Genomic DNA, 17,612 nt, shown 5'->3' with positions numbered 1-17,612 from the left:
CTATAGAAGTACACCCGAGCTGTTTACATAAGATCAACACAACCTCCTACTATACAGTGAGGTAAAACTTCAAATAAAGCTCCAGAAAAACGACTCGTAATCTATCTTATTGCTAACTCAAGTTCAAGAGCTACTTGGCTTGCTATAGAAATCTAGCTACTTAGGTGCTATGATTAGGGCAAGGTTCCCTTCTATTACTAGTCTAGGTTTCCATTATAGCTGATGCAGAAGTTGACTCCATTGACTTCTTTGATTGGATTCTTCATCTCGTTGCAGTTGACTCCTTTGTCTTTGAGTTCCACGGTAGTTTCTCCTTCGGTGCCTTGCTCTAAGAAGGGGGTTCAAACGAGATAGAATGAGTACGAGCGTACTCGGCAAGTTCATATTAGGAAATATGTGTATCATGCACTAGCTACAGCCATAGACCGAGAAAGTCATAGGCCAATGCAGGTTTTCATAATCATTTCTTCAAAAGGTTTATTTTATTCTGAAAACTATGCCCGTCGGTCTTCACGAGGTTGACCAGAACTTCGTGGAGTTCCTTTCTGCCGCGTTCGCGGTTCCCTTCCCGGAACGAGGAGTGACGATCACAATTCGGTATCCTCTGCGCAGAGGTGCGTTACTTTTCCCATAAGAGACCTTATCCTTGTTGCCAACCGAGGCGTTAACTTTCCCGTCCACACTTCCTTTGGTGCGAGGCCAGGTGTAAGATCCAAGTCCACACCGCCTTCTCCGCGACTGCAAACCCACCCTTTTGTCCGACCCTACACCTCCAGTAGACTTTCCCCCGATAATACGGCTTTACTCATGGTGTACTCCGGACAATCCTTCATAGATCGGAAGAGATTAACATCACCAATGGATGAGGATTTAAAAGGATTTCCCAACCTATTGCGGCGGTGCCTCCGGCACCCCACCGTCTCTCCGATCCGTTGGCGTGCGAAGGGAAAAGATACGGACTGACTTCCCCAGAGCCATTATAGATCTTATGGTCAACGCGATATGTACGGCGCTAGAATCATCTGGACGGCATTGGTAATTAATCCTAGGGTGATATAACCCATTGCAATGGAACCTCCACCATATCAACACATACCATGGTTCCATTGCCCACCACATAGTCATATTCATAATTGTAAAATAATATTTGCTTTTCAATGCATGAGTGATAAGTATAGTACTTTGCATATAGTTTGATAAAAATAATCAAATGACATGAGCAAGCGATGAACTTGCCTTTCTTGACTGCAAGATTATGCGGGCAAAAGCTTCGATACGTGATAACTCCAAATTCTGAAATACCATCATCGTCCGGTAAGGACAATGTTTAAAGAACTGGCAAAGATGCTATAATGCATAGTATGAGATGCAATCGCCCCGAGCGTAAGCTAACCTTGATGATTTAAGATATATGAGTTGTAAAGATTTCTTTAGGGTTGGTTGCACTTTTAGAATGGTTCTCAAACAAGGTTCTTATTAGGGTTTGGTTATATTAGCATCATAATCAAGTGATATAAGACATCATAACAATCATACACATAAAGAATAGTAGTGGAATAATATGTGAAGAACAGTTGTCAATTTTAAGTTCTACAGGACATGGTTGATGATTACTTATACTATACTTCAAAAGAATAACTTTTGAAGAACATGTTGTTTAAGAAATAAGAAGTATTTCAAAGAAGGATTAAGGCTTCTAAGGTTTGATTAACATTTGTACTCCAAAAGAATAACTTTTGAAGAACAGGTTAAATAGGAATATGAACTATTATATATAGGTGCTATGGCTTCTAGGGTTTACTATTGGATTCATTTAGTTTTACTAATAGGAACTAGTTGGTTCTTAACTTGGGTTGGTTCTATATACAACAAGTATTGACGGGTTTATTACTATGGGTGATTATGGTATCATATCAAAGGATGATGGTCAAGATGGTTCTATAAATTAGCTATTAGGGTTTACTATGGTTTCACAATTGCTTCACTAAGTAATCTTTAACTGCTTCTAATCTAAGTGACTTATCATTTCCTAAGTAGGGTTTAGTTGATTAGGAGCATGTGATGTGATTTGCTACACAAGGTTGATACTAGGGTTTATCATTATGGTTCTACTAGGGTTTAGTGATTGATGTTGATCTTAATGGTATGGTATATAGGAGTGGTGATCAATGGTACTAATTCAATTAACAAGTTAGGGTTTCTACCTAGGTGACATTAGTGGATCATACAAGGTTTGAATAGGGACGTGAAATTATAATCTCATGTGACTTGGTTTTATGCTAGTGGATCATAAGCATGCATTCATTGGTTACTCATCAGGGCTCTACATGTAAAGTTGAAGTTGGTATGATCACATGGGCTAAACCCCTAGGTTTTTAGGGTTGCACTAATTTAGGATGATCACATGAAATAATGGGATCAAGGTCTTACTCAAATTGAAACTAGGGTTTCTAAATTATGGTACAACTCCTAAAATGATGATTGGAAATATAGGTGTGGTTACTAATTACCTTTAAACAACATTAATAATGGTTTTAGCATTTTATTCATGTTCACAAGAATTAATAATTAGAGTAATTCTTATTTAGGTTTAATTAAGAATCAGGGTTTAACAATTGTGATTAAGGTTAAAGTATTTAACTTGTTAAATTAAGATGTTTAATTAAACAATTGTTGGGCTACCAAAATTATATTGGCTTATAATATTTTCTTGAGTTATTACTATTTAAAGAAAGTAGAAAATAGTAATATGCAATTTAGGGTTTATGATTTACCACTAATATTTAAGTTAATGCAAATATGATAATGAAAATTAATCTTAACATTTTAATTAGTTACTGAATAGTTAAAATTTAATTTTGAAACTTCACTAATTATTGAATTCAAATTGTATTTTAAATAATTGAAATGGCATAATTAATAAGGTTAAAAATAAGTGAATTTTTTATTTTGACACACATTTTTGTTTTATATTTTATTTGAGTAGAGTTTAGTTTTGTGAGCATTTTGATATATTATTTGCATTTTTCTGAGTTGAAATGAAATTTCTATGATTTTGCAAAGTTTCAGACATTTTCTGGAATTTGAAATTAAGTGAAAAGGCTAGACATACCGATTCGGTTACACACCCAGAGACAGACAGGTGGGTCCTGTGCCAGGTCACCTGCCTCGTTGGCAGTTGACTGGGTCAAAAAGTTCATCGGGTCCCACTGCCACGTCGACATCACCGGCGGCTTGACGCCGGCGAGTCAGAGCGCGACGGCGACGCCGATTTTAGGCTCCCCGGAATGCGCGGCTAGTACTAATCGATTCCCCTTGCTATACTGAGCCCGACGGTGGTGACGGTTTACCGAGAAACTCACCGGAGCAACTCCGACGAGCATCTCGCGGCGGCGGGCTCCGGCCAAAATGCTAGAATAGGCTACGGATGAGGAGGCGATGCAAAATAGGGGTCCATGGATGCGCAATCTCACCACGGACACGATGGTGTGGTCGGCGATGTCGATTATCGAGGGAGACGGCGAGGAATTCGCCATTACCGGCGATATGCTTGCGAACGGATCGGCGAAATTCGTCGGCTTGAGGAAGATCCAGCACGATTCCTTCCTCCCAGATGCTTTACGGCGCCAGGCGCTTCTCCTCGACCACGCGCCAGAGGCTGGGGTGGCCTGTACCGCCGTGTTCTTCCTCGGCTCCGGCGTGCTGGCACGGATGGAATTGAGAGCTAGAGAGGGATAGAGAAGATCTGGAGGAGTGGATGAGATCAAGAAGTGCTCGGCGGTGCTTTTACCCCTATTTATAGGCCAAGGGGAGCACGGAGGCTGCGACACGACGACGACGACGGTGAAGAGGTGGCGGTCTACGGAAGATGGTGCGGCGAAGATCTTTTCTCTCCCGCGGATAGACTCGGACGCGAAACGATTAGGGTGACGTTCGGAACCTTCGCGACGTCCGGGCATCCTTATCGTCGACGAGAGCGGTGTCTGCGGCGATGCCGCGCTGTCGACGCCGGAGAAGAAGACGACGCAGTCTATTCTCTTCGCACGATTCTTGACGCACGCGAAACGGTATTTGGTTTGGGCTGGGCTGCTCCTGGTCCTTTGCTGGGCTAGGTTGGTGGGCTGCGGTGGCCTGCTTCGGTCCAACAGGTAAGCTCCTCTCTCTCTTCTCTTTTCTATTTTATTTTCTGTTTTCTATTTGTGATTTGAATTCAAATTTTGATTCTGGTTTTGCTTTACAGGTTCAAAAATATTTGAATATCAAAACAATTTGATAATGCCATCTACTTGTATTGTTTTATTTTCAAACAACTATTATATAATTGATTTATTTTGTGTTCTTATGAGACACAACTCAAGTTTTTAAATAGATATGATTTTAAGGTTTATCTCAATTTGCTTGTTAACTAAGGAATTAAATTTGTTTTTAATTGATTTGAAATTTAGAACATGTGCATGGTGAACACATGATTAGGGTTTGCTAGTACTTAGCAATATTAATGGTTCACATATATTTTGATTATGGCTAAGGTTTAACAAATGGTATAGGGTATGGAATTGGTTCATGATTTTATGTGGAGAATTATTCCTAAGGTTTTAAGAAGATGGTTAAGAAAGTTCTATAATCACTAATCTGGTTTTAGTAAACTTTAGCTTGAACTAATTAAGATGAATCCTATGTTTATAATTAGCAATGCATTTTCTAATGATGGTTTAATTTATAGAACTCTACTTCATTTGGTCTACTAGGATGGAAAGGTAGGGTTTAATATTTTATGTGAAATGATTTCTATGTGAAAGGTTTAGGGTTTTGGTGATGCTTCACTAATTGAAGTATTAAATAGGCATGAGGCATGGCAGGGTTCTACTTATAATCCCAAGTAATCCATGGGTTGGAATTCACATGTAGTTTAGGGTTTAAGTTGTGATCATCAATATGATACACAACTAGAATTAGGATATGGCATAAGCTTTGGTTATGTTTTACTAATGGAACATGGCTCTCACCTCCAAGATTAAAGGTTGGTTTGAACAAGTAGAATTTAATACTACTCTAATATTCTCTAGGATAGACATGGCTATGGTTAGCATCTATAATCTCTCTCACTTCTAATTGTCTTGTAATAGCCTAGGGTCCTACTCAAGATATGATGATATGATCCTCTAAATATATGGTTTGCCTAGGGATTCTACCTTGCAATTTTATGTAGCTTGTTCTTCAGGAAATCTGATAAATCTGCATCTTGTGGTATGCCTCCACCTCCTAGCTTCTTCATCTTGATCCTAGCTAATTCACATGGAGTGGCTCTATGTGTTTTCTTCCTTGTATCATGCTACAAGGTGATGAAATGGATGAAGGGTGTGGCTCTATTTATAGGCTTGGGCAAGCTCTAGTATCATGACACATAGGTGGTGACTCTTGTATTGGTTTGATGAGTAAGGTGCTTGGTTGTCATGCCCTCATCCATAGCAATCCTTTGAGCATGAGGTGGCAAAGCTTGGAAAGCAAGTCATGTAGATATTTTCATCCCACATGGCATAGAGATTATCCTCTCATATGATTTATTTTTGGATAGCCAAGTGGCATTTGCTACTAAATATCATGTGGATGGTTTTATTATTGTGGATGAGTCATCATATCATATTGGATTGTATTTACATTATAATATTGGTAAAAAGTTAAAGTTGAAGGTTATTCCTCAATTTTGGATAGTTGGGTTTGATTTCACCAAGGCATGGTCATATGAGTTTCAAAATACTCATAGTTAGTTTGATTCAAATAGTTTGAACTATAATTCGTAATGTAAATGGATTTAGTTTTATGATATTCCATGTATTTAATAAGTTATGATTTAAACAAGAATGTGTGGCTTTTATGCACTTTAGACCCTGTGGTTTAACTTATTAATTTACACACAAAGGTAGTTGCTAACTTTTAAGTGTTAATAAGTTAGGGTTTGATTCTTAAAGAATGTGTTGTTGTAAATCTAATTCCATTTGATCTAATCCATAGATCAAATCATCTCTACCCAAAACAAGGTTTAGCAAAGATCACAGTGAAGTTTATAGCGCTTGACTTGATGATCTACTTCAATTCCAGCAATTCAAGTGAAACTTCAGTGACTGTGGTAAGTTTTATTTGAAAGCGCGAAAATCCCCCGGATTTTCTATGCATGAATGCAATGCACACTTTGGTGTTTTTCTCATTTTGTTGCCTCTAAACCTGGGATATTACACAGTCAATGGCCAGCATCTCAAGAAGTATTTCCCAAGCATGTGGGATGATGGGCAGTGAGATACGGGGGCCGATTTTAAATCGGCCAGTAAATTTTTTTTACGTCAACCTGAGCAGTGGAATATGGGGGGCCGATGTATGCAATCGGCCGATAAAAAGGAATATACGTGCAAAGCAAGAGCCGATGCACGGCCATCGACTTAAGAATAGAACAGCCGATGCACGGCCATCGACTATAGAGGAACAACTGTTATTTCAGGTCACCAGTTAATTGTACATTCGATTGAGGGGCTGGCCTTGCTGGCGTTTTGGGCAAAGACCGATGTGTTGCCATCGGCTTCTCGAGCAATGATTTATTTTGGTAATCGGAAGAATTAAATATGGAATCCTTCTTCATTGATTTAAAAAGGGGATTTTTTACAAGGAAGAGCCGATTGCTCAGGAACAAAAGGAGGACAGATTGCTACTACTAGTCCTATGCTAAGTGGTCCCTACTCTAAGGACCGTCGCTGTCCTCGTCGTCGCCGTTGTAGCCACCGCCGGTGCTGCTGCTGGCAAGTTCCTCGTCGCTGCTGCCATAGCCCTCAATAGGGGCTTCTTCCTCCTCATCATCGTCATCCTCGTCGTCATCTGACCAGGCCCAGCCGCGGAAGCGCTTCGCCGGCGGCTCGTCGGAGGTGGTGTCGTCCTCCTCTTCCTCTTCGTTGGAGGAGGCGTCGTCCTCCTCGTCCTCCTCTTCGTCCTCTTTGTCGGAGGGGGCGAAGTTGCCCCAGGAGAGGAGGTCATCCTCACTCTCTGCCACCAGTTCCCCGTCGATGAGGAACCGGAGGTCGTCCTCCCCATCGGTCAGGGGCAAGTCGCCATCTGACCCGACGAGGGCCTCGGGTGGGCCATCGGGCACGAAGTCGAAGTCCCACTCCGGCTCATCCCATTGGTTGTGCTCTGGCATCGGCTCACTTGAGGAAGAAGATTGGAAGGAGAGAGCCGATGCAGCAGAGGAGGAGGATGAGTCCATGGTGGAGGAGGGCTTTTCGGTGGCTAGTACTGAGGAAGGGGATGAAGAAACGAGTTGCTCGACGCGGTTAAATAAAAGAGGATATAGTGGAGATTTAATGCCGCGACGGTTTTCGAGGACATGGTGCCGAATCTGTCAAGTCGTGCAGAAAAGCTGAGATGGCAAGGCATCATGATGAAGGATACTGCGACGGTTCTGCTCTGCCACGACGTGGCCCTACGAAGAAAAACAGAGTGGTTTTAAAATTATCATTGCCAAAACCAGGGGGCATGTGTTATCACCAGAATTTGACCGAGTCTGGAGATGGGCCGTGATTAAATGGGCTTAGAAGATATACATGGAAAATATTCCCGAATCGGCCTTGTACAAGAAGTTTGGGCAAGATTGCCCGTGTATCTGTAAATTGTAGTAGGATACGTGTCGGTTAGAATTAAGAGATAGAGTTTAGCTTGTACACGGTTGGGTTTATTCCCAAGTTAGAGAGTCTACGGACTATAAATATGTATCTAGGGTTATCGAGAAAGGAGGACGATCACGTTCACAACAAATCAATCTAGGCGCATCGCCACCCCTTGTTTCGAGGGTTTCTCCCGGGTAAGCAACATGCTGCCTAGATCGCATCTTGCGATCTAGGCAGTATCAGTTTATTCGTTGTTGGTGTTGCTCGTGCTGAAGCCTTTTTGATGGCGAGTAACACCCTTATCTTAGGTGTTTTGGGGTTGATGACAATGCTTTCACGATATACTTGGTTAGCTATGCTACCCCTCGATATCTAGCTGCCCTTACACCTATTTTAGGTGTAAGGGCAGCATCTTGCTTATTCGTTATTTAGTAGATCTAATCCGTCATAATTGCTCCTTGTTCTGCAAGGATTGGTTTGATATCCGTATGGTTAGGCCTTATAAACGGGTTGAAGGATCCGGTAGTGCGTAAGGTGTGGCTTATTAAGCTCTAGAGGGATTGTTCCGGGGATCAACTTCACGTTGGTTTTTAGGCCTCTTTAGGGCTGGTTTTCCATCATCTTACGTATCTTCTAGGCTCAATTACGCATAGGATGTTCCGATCATACGGTGAAAACCCTAGACTATCGTAGATTAGTTTAGCTTGATATTGATTAAGCATGATCCCCATGTCCTTATAAATCTAATTTGAACCATGGGGCAATCGGCTCTTTGAGCCGATCCACAGAACAAGTTAAGAGCCGATCGGGGCTCGTATTTAATGTTTACGTGTTTGCCATGCAGGAAACTAGTCGAAGCAAACCATCACCTTCCTGACCAGGTATGGGTCAGGTGGCACGCCCTCGTAAGCACCAGGACGTGTGCCAGAAGGCATTGCGGGCCGTCGCCCGAGGGACCAGGGTCAGCCGCAATCCTGGGAGCCTCCCGGCTCTACTGTGTTGCCCGTCGATACTCGCCGGTGGGTTTTTGACCGCAACACGCGCTCAGAATTTTTTCTAGGGGAGGAGCACCGGAGCAGAAGTGTCACCTTAGGCGTTTTACATTTTCTCATGCTGATATGTAATTCGTCTTTTTTAGCACTCCAGTTTATTGTGATTCTTTGAACAGCTGTGTGCATCTTAGCTGTGCAAAGGTCGGGTGTAATTGCTTTTTATGAGTAATAAAGCGCTGATTTTTTTTAAAAAAAAGAGAAAGAAGAACTCAAGTGGTTCTTGGCTCCACAACAGTGTTCGAAGTATCATCTTAGTCAATACAGTGTCGTTGTTTGATCCTTGAGCTACCAGCTGAGGCTTGAATTATTAACCCTACCATAGTTTGTAATTCAAGTTGGAAGCCACCATTTGCTTTCAATAACATCGAGAGCTAGACGAGACGAAACAAGATCCCATGTCTCATTTCCATGGACACCTGAGATCTCATCGTCCAGGGTAATTTTCCAGGGAAGATGTCTATAACAGCTTCGGAGTGGCAAGCATGCCCAAAATATGCCAGTCAGGAGCCGGTGCTAACATCCGTCGCGATGCCAACGTTTTAAGTCACACTACGGGAAATGCACGATGTGCCGACAGATGTTTTGTCGACGGTCTTTTATCAGGGCCATCGGAACATGACCTGGTCCTGCCAGTTCAGCAATGCTGCCGTCGACACATCTTCTTCGTGTGCTGAGAATGACCGTCAGCACAAGAGGGTCTGCCGTGACAGAGAGATAAACGGCGTTAGGACTAGGTCCTATGTTATCGCCTTTCAATTTTAGAAAAAATAAAATAAAATGATAGAAAATTCAAAAAATAAAATCCTTCGAGATGTCCATGTGTTATGTCATCCAGTTTTAAGAAAATTAACAAAAATGAATTTCGAAGTATTTTTTTGCAAAATTGCATCATGTATCGGGAAAACGGAATTTCTGGTTGCATACGACCTCCGATGAAAACATAATGGAAAATGGAAACAAGATTTTTTTTCAGATTTTATTTTAGACAATTTTTTATTTGTCAAATTCAAATTGGAAATAGGAGTTTTTCAGCTTTTATTTTTCGAGCTAAAAAGTAATTGAAAATTATATTATTTTTATTTTTATTTTTTCAAGATTTATTATTACTTATCTTATTCATTGTTATTTACTCAAATAATTGTTTGGAATTCAAAAATAAAGAAGTGTGATGTCATGGAACAAGGGTTAATAGTATTGATACGGTGTTGTTGTGTAAAGTTTGATAATGCAATCGGTAATATTACTTTTTAGCATAATTCAATGGAAACATAGTGATCAGTGGTGAAACGGCGGACAGAAATAAGGTTTTTGATAAGGGCTGGTGCAACTAGAACATCTCGCAATAGGAGGGGTTTAGTGGTGGAAGAGATATGTGTGTTGCCTACGCAGTGAATAGGGATGAAGGAGCTAGTGTAATGGATGAGAAGTGTGATGGAGTGCAAGTACACAACATATTATTTGATGCAGACATGTGACTAGAAGCACCTGAGTCAAAAATCCAATCAGTACACGTGTTAGCTTGTGCAGCAAAATTGTTCAAGGCCCGAAGAAACGCAGCTTGATCCTAGCTTGGAGCCGAGGAAGAGGATGATGCAGATGTTGATGCAGGTACTGGCGCAGAAGGTGCAGCAGGAGTGGCGGTGTACATGTTGTATGGCAAGTAGAAGCTCCCGGGATCATAGTAGAGGGGCACCGAAGGACCATATGGTTATGGCGGCAGTGCAGCATAAACCGGTGAGGGAACAACATAATGGGCATGTGCAGGCATGCGCCACGCCATAAGCCCGGGAGAGCCAGTGTGGGGACGCAAACCTTGGCTGCCATGCACCGCAGAAGGTCGGAGGGGCACCAATCGGAGAGGGCACGACCCAAGGCATACACCACGTGTGAACCATACTGTTCCAGGGTCATGAGGAAGGCACCAAGTCGGTGCTGCAAGAGGAGCCAGGGGCGTTGGTGGAGCCGGTGCGGGCGGTGGAGCCGGAGCTGCTGGTGGAGGCCGAGGCGCTGGAGGACGGTAAATCGGGCGGGTGCCCCGATAATTAGGGCTTGGGCGCCACCCTGGAGGTGGAACATGCGCAGGAGGTGCTGGTGGTGGGAGCAGCTCAGGGGGCTGTGGTGCAGCCACAAAGGCTTGAGGACGAAATTCCTTGGTGGTAATGGTGCGATCCGCCCACGTAAGCATAGATCGGACCTCAGCAAAGGTAGCGGGAGGCCTCATCATGGGAATAAACGAGGACTGCTTGTCGAAGCGATCGCTGAGGCCGACGAGGAGGATCTTGAAGAGTTGCTTGTCGTCGATGGAATCCGCAAGCTCACGGAGCTCGTCGGCGAGGGTCTCGAGACGCTGGCAGTAAACGCCAACGGTGGAGTCGCCCTTAACAGTACTACGAAGCTTCGTGTTAAGAGTGTTGACACGGGCGTCGACATTGTCCTGGAAACGCTGGCAGAGGGGCCGCCCAGCGAGTGGCGGCGCTGGTGGCGGTGCGGAAGACCAAATGAAGATCTCGGTGCTCACCCGCTGGTAGATCCACTGAATAAAAGCGATCATCTTTGAACCAGCGAGGATCCGAGGGGCGCGGCGGAACGTTGGTGTCAATGTGATCCAGAAGATTGCACGTCCAAGATGAACCTCAAAATGATAACGCCAATGGTAGTAGTTATGTTTGGGAAGATCTAGTGTAATAGAAATCAATAGTGTGACATCGTATATTGTATTGGCAAAGTTTATGGTGGGTATAGGGGTAGAAGGAGGAGGTGGAGGAGGAGGAGGAGGAGGTGCGGATGTGGAGGTTTTGGCCACGGCTGTGGCAGCCATGGCGGCGCGCCACTCAAAGTAACCGGGTGGCGGCGGCGGTGGGGGGGGGGAGGCATAGGAGCCATTTCCTGGGATCTAACCTAATCCGATAACATGTAATGTTTGATAATGCAATCGATAATATTACAAAGAGAGGGTACAATGTTTATATAGTACAAGGGGGCATTGGCCGCAACCCTAACTTGCTAAGCAAGGAATATAATCTAACATGTTAACAAAGAATAGCTTCTCCGTAGGAAACTCACCCAAAAGGAACGGAGAATTTAAGCATGCTAGGATTAGAGTAGAAGTTTGACAATGAGTTTAATGTGACCTAAGATTAAGTTAGAATTAAAAGTAATCTATGAGATAGAACCGACGACTTTTTTAGGCTGTGCTGACGGCCACATTGTCCACTTCCTGTAGTGTACATAGGATCAGGTCTGCTCATGTATATATACATGAGGTTCGATGCTGGTTGTAATAAAAGTTGTACAAAAAAAACAGAAAAGCTATAAAAAAGAATTATTGTAGGGTGCAACACGGGGTCTCTTCTGGTCATAGTTTTTTTGTGCTCCTGTGCTCGTCTAGTTTTGATGTAATTGACCCGTGGATGAATGCCAACATAGGCATCGGGCTTCCGAATGTCGGCCTGTACTAGAGACGCGTCCGTTGGGACGGAAGGTGCACGCACATAGTCAAGCTTCGATTCAGAATAAAGAGTAATCACCTAGCTGAACTCCAATTACAAATGCCGGTACTTTCATCGCTTTTCCAAAAAATGTACTATTTAATTTACTTGTTGGATTAACAAATAGTTATAAGATTTTTCTGCAATTTTAGCTATTCATGTCTCGTTGTCCGATAGTCAGCACAGAGGACATGCAGAGCCATTGGGACCCCCTTCTCCAGCCTACAATCCCACCACACGTCCTATGTTGAGATTCTCCCCTGGGAGACTTCCTCACGCGCTTGTGTCCTACCTGGAGTCCCTGTGCACTGCCCCTGCCCATGCTCAGGCCCCTGTCCGATCGACCTAGGGTGGATTCACACTCGCGGAGAGCATATTGGCACCTGCACGAGGCCCGCTTAACCCGTCGCGTGGTGCGTGGCCTGGATGGACATTACCTCTCCAGTCTGTGCCTGTATGCAGTACCAGGCTGTGAGATCATATCGTGGGACCAGTTCACACGAACTGTTCTCACATATGATACCCGTGTACACGAATCTGGCTCTATGCCATGCCTAAGTACATGCGTGCGTCAAGTGATGATCACGTCTCATGAGAGTGCGCCCTCCGCAAAGCTTTATGTCATTAACTCGCAAGCCGCACGACTTTGTTCCACGGCTCGCATGGGTCTTTTCTTTTGGGATTTTGTGTTACCGCTTTGTCTATAAAGAGTGAGATAAATAGAAAGAATCCCAAATGGTAATAAAGATATACAAATAGGTCCTTGGACCGCCTAGCGGCGACAACAAACACTGGTGTGTGCTGAAGGCACGCCTCCGTCCTTGCCCCTCCATCACCGGAGTCGTGCAAAGCTTGTCAAAGTAGAGTTTTTTGTAGACATGCGAAAGTTGTTGTGCTCAGGCCCCAAAGGATGAAGGCTCCATAGAAGCAACCACCACAAATAATGCATAGATCGAAAGAGGCAAACTTGAAACCACACACGCAAACACCAAGAACTTACTGGATACCAGCATCTCGCTGGACACAAAACTACACGGGCCCTCCACCGGTGCTAGGTGCCCCTGCGGAGCAAGGATAGGGAGGGGGCATTATCCTAACTTCAGGATGTCGATAAGAAACAGGAACCCTCCGGCGAGAGACGATAGCTAGTCTAGGTTTCCAAAGTGGGAGGGCAGACAAGGCCAACTATCCGGGGGGACTGAAGCCGGGTTTGGGGCGACTCGGTCGGTCCCTGAAGTTCAGCAGGGTAACGATGACGAGGTCGGTCGCCTCTCCTCCATCAGATGGGTGTCCATAGTATTTCCCACAACTCCGTCAGGCCGTTACTGATGACCAGCTATGGATAACTTCGGCTTATCCTGGAGCCATAGGCCGTCAGGAATTGGACTTCTCACATCCCCATCATGAAGGACCGCCCTGTTGGGGAACTACGCAAAAGTATTTTTTTACTATGCATGAGGTAAACCAATATCATTACCAAGGATACAACCTTGACAAGTAAACTATCATGTCACAGGAGTTTATGATATTGCTGATGAAATCTCTGATTCCCGCAGCTAGGTAATACTTCTCAGTTGCGAGAGATTTCTCCTCACGAAAAACCCCATGATTGAGCCCCCAAGTAGACGATGACTCTGAGGTATACATGCATTCCCGTGTAGTGCCACTGCATCATCGTGCAATTTAGCACAACAATGAGGTGTGGAACCGATTTGATGATGACCAACACCTTCGCGATCTCCCTCTATATATAGTAGACCTAGGATATAGGGATTCCATTAGAGCTCTGGCACAAGAGGAACTGTATTGCTACCCTTTTGTTCCAGTTGTTATTCATCAATTTCTTTTCATAAATTAGGCGAAAGGCTATTTTTAGAAAGTATATTAAATCAAAAGTAAAATCAAACCCAAGATGTTGATTAGCATAGAAGTGAGAGACAGTACACATCTGTGTAAAACTTGGTGGAAAAATATGACCATAGATGTCCTAAATAAGAAAGAGACCACCAATGCATTAACAATTAGTGAATTAACAATTAATGTGCATGTTTAAGATGCAAAAAATAGTTATTGTGTTTTCTCACAAGAAGAAATTATCTTTATTTTGGAGGACACGTATGTACATATATAGGCTTGCATTCACTAACATCATGTATATCCATAATAAAATGTGAACTCATTCGAGACCTTTTTCTGTGAAAAGTCTTTGATCATGAACAATCGTACAAAGTGCCAGAAGTAATCAAAATTCCAAATGGGTCCTTGGACCATCTAGCGATGACTACAAACACCGGTGTGAGCTGAAGGCTCGCCGTCATCCTCGACATCCCATCGCCGGAGCACGAAAAACTTGTCATGGTTTAGGTTTTAATCGTATACAAAGGAAACTCATCGTGCTAAGTCCAGAAGGACTAGCACATCAGAGCAGCAACCACCAGAGCTAGGATAGGGCGGGTAGTACCATCAAGATGTCACCGCTAGATCACCATCTTGAAAAATACATAGGAATCTAAAATAAGAAACGGGAACGCTTCTCCACACCTCCAGTTCCTGAAACACTATAGAATGTTGGGCGGACCGGGCTGAAGAGATGAAACCCTAGTTGTCGCCTTCTTTCTCTTTTGTCTGCTCACGTGCCTGCTCGGCTACAAACAAGTGCAACGCACATTAACTCTCTCATAACCGAGCAAATACAGTCCACAAAAGGATGTCTCAGCTTTGCCAAAATATGCATGTATCTATTATAGGGAGTATCTAAACTATCACCATAATTCAAGCAAATTAATTAGGGGTACAACCAGTCATTCATCAATCCAGATGGACACATACAAATCATAGTGTATCGTGAAAAAAGAAACAACGATTAAGACGAGGTCCTTCAGTTCACAAAGCACCGACATAAATGAAGTAATTAACGATCAAATGAAAAGATACAAGCTGATCAATTATTAAAATCACACTTTTACGGTGTCCTCTTAATTTATTGGGGCAGCACGTACGTACGTAGAAAGGGCCGATCCCACCGACTGTATGCATCAACGACGCCTAGTTCATTGGCGGGAACTTGGACTTGATGGCCTCCACCATGCCTCCATCGATCTGGAACGCCCTGGCCAGCACGTCGGTGGGCACCGGCGGCGACGCCCCGAAAAGCGACACGGCGAGAGACTGAGTGCCGGGAAGCTGGCTGTTGAACGCCGAGATCGCAGCGGCCGGCGCGCCGCCGTTGTTCTTTTGGTAGTGGACGAGGCCGCGGGGGAAGACGAAGACCTCGCCCTTGCAGACGGTGCGAGCGAAGAGCTTGCCGGCGGTTGTGACGAAGGCCACGTCGAGGCAGCCATCGAGCACAAAGATGATCTCGGTGGCGCGAGGGTGGGTGTGCGGCGGGTTCACGCCCCACGGCGCGTAGTCAACGCGGGACATGGACACACCCTGCGTGTTGAGTCCCGGGAGCTTCTCCACGTTCGCCGCCGTCACTGCGGAACCAACCGGGTTGCCGGTGTTGCCCGGGAGGGATAGTACGTCGGAGAAGAAGTCGTTCGCTGTGACGTTCTCCGTCCTCTTGCATGGGAACCCGTTCAGACGCAGTGCTGCACGGGATCATTCTCAGTTCATGCATGATGCATATATACATATGTCAGCATTGGGAGACGAGTATGCATCAATGCATGGAAGATCATCACACTTACGGCCTTCAAGGGACTTGTAGTCGGCGACACATAAGTCCTGGAGCATATCGGGGTCGCCGGCGAGCAACGGCGGGGCGAGGGCCAGGAGGGCAGCGCAAGCGGCGAGGACGACAGCGGTGAGCTTGGCCATGATTTCTTGTAAATCAGGTTGGGTACTTGGAGCTACTTTGCTGCGTGAGCAAGCTGTAGGTGGCTAATTAGGTGTCAGCAACTTTCGGTTTGATGAAAAGGGGAGCTTGAGAGGCGGTATTTATAGATGTAGCGGGAATGCTTGATTTAGTTAGCTTGATGACGACGTGATCGACGATCGATTGGTCATCATCTGTCCTGTGAACTAGTTACGTGTAAGAAGAAAATCTGTCCTCAGTTTGATCGATTGGGTTGGTAGAGCTAGCTAAAGCGAGGGCGATGCATGCATGTACCTGAGAGGTGCGACAGTGAGCAGTGTGTGACTTCTTTTTTGGGCCAAACATGTTGCTTGTCACGTTAAGCATCGGTCCAAATCATGATCCTATCATCCATGCAATCTAACACGCATATATACAATTGTACATATACGTACGATGTGAGTAAGTTAATGACACAAAATCTGATTGTTCAACTGTCATGTGGAGTTCCCTTTATATATTATATGACTTGCATGCTAGCATGTGGTCGCTTGCACATGTATTTTTTCGTACAGACATTTCGCGTAGGCGCAAACTGCATAAGGACGATGCTAGCCGTGTTATCTTAGCCGGAATGAATGCGAGAGAAGGCAGCCATTTTATTTCGACGGTATTTTACTCATTTTTTTAAGTTCCGTTCATGTCTGATAGCTTCGAGTAACTGTTATTTATTGTATTCTTTTAGGTCTGCAACATTTTTCAATGCATTTTCACCATGTCATCCATCTGTTTGTTGGTTTGTGTTTCCCTAGATCCCAAAGACTGAGAAGTTTTCCTGAGTGAAACACAAGGATGACTGAGATTAAACGATACTTGTTCGGGATTCTTGTTAATATGTACTTGAACTTTTTTTTAGTTCAACTGCAATTTATTTTGTGGGCACAGAAGTTGACTCGAACTTCTGAAATTTTCAGCCACATGTGATCTATATACTAGCTGTTGTTGTGCTCCTCTTTCAATAATATGGATTTTAGTTTTATTCATTTTGTTCACATCTTGGTATACAACAAAACCTTAATTCATTTTTAGAAGAAATATAACCTTCCTCTCATAAATGAATCAAGCTTCGTATCATATATGGTTTATGGGTTGATTATCGATTGTTTATGGAAGTCATAATTTTTGCACATGAGGGAATGCACAATATTATATATGCTCCCATTGTTTTAGCATACTAGTTGATTGTTTGAACTCATTGCTGACTTTCCTGCAACTTTTGTAGGAACTGGCCCACATACCAAATATGTTCTCAAATCTCATACGTCTGAAACTAAAATTTAATCTCATTGTTTCTATTCAAGTGAGAGTTGGACATACTTATACCACTCTTCTACCACTCACTAGAGCGTGAGAATAGTAGTGACTGGTTGTCTAGAAAAAAAAATGAATAGTAGTGACTCATGCGCAGATGGTGATGAGATTAAATTTTTCACTCCCCACAGCTTCTAGGAACATTGAGGAGCTCCCAAACATTTCAGGGATTGTTCCTAGTATTAATTCAGGAATTTGTCACTTCTCATGACTTAAATATCAGATGAAACCAATGGTGAAGATGACCGCTAATTAG

General features: G+C 43.7%; 1 protein-coding gene across 1 annotated transcript; it reads right to left on the bottom strand.

The window, feature by feature from the left end:
- Window positions 1-15,098: 15,098 nt before the first annotated feature.
- Window positions 15,099-16,027, bottom strand: LOC124667696 (germin-like protein 1-3). Its single transcript, XM_047204951.1, has 2 exons — window positions 15,879-16,027; window positions 15,099-15,779 (listed from the first exon to the last, which is right to left on the bottom strand). Exons 1-2 carry the CDS (start codon window positions 16,006-16,008, stop codon window positions 15,235-15,237), a joined length of 675 nt encoding a protein of 224 aa, XP_047060907.1. The 5' UTR covers window positions 16,009-16,027; the 3' UTR covers window positions 15,099-15,234.
- Between the last annotated feature and the right edge of the window lie 1,585 nt (window positions 16,028-17,612).

This window comes from Lolium rigidum, chromosome 6 (genome assembly GCF_022539505.1).
Source record: "Lolium rigidum isolate FL_2022 chromosome 6, APGP_CSIRO_Lrig_0.1, whole genome shotgun sequence".
In the NCBI taxonomy this organism is placed as follows: domain Eukaryota; kingdom Viridiplantae; phylum Streptophyta; class Magnoliopsida; order Poales; family Poaceae; genus Lolium; species Lolium rigidum.
The sequence above is the reverse complement of the archived record's forward strand: the minus strand, read 5'-3'. Positions and strand labels throughout refer to the sequence as shown.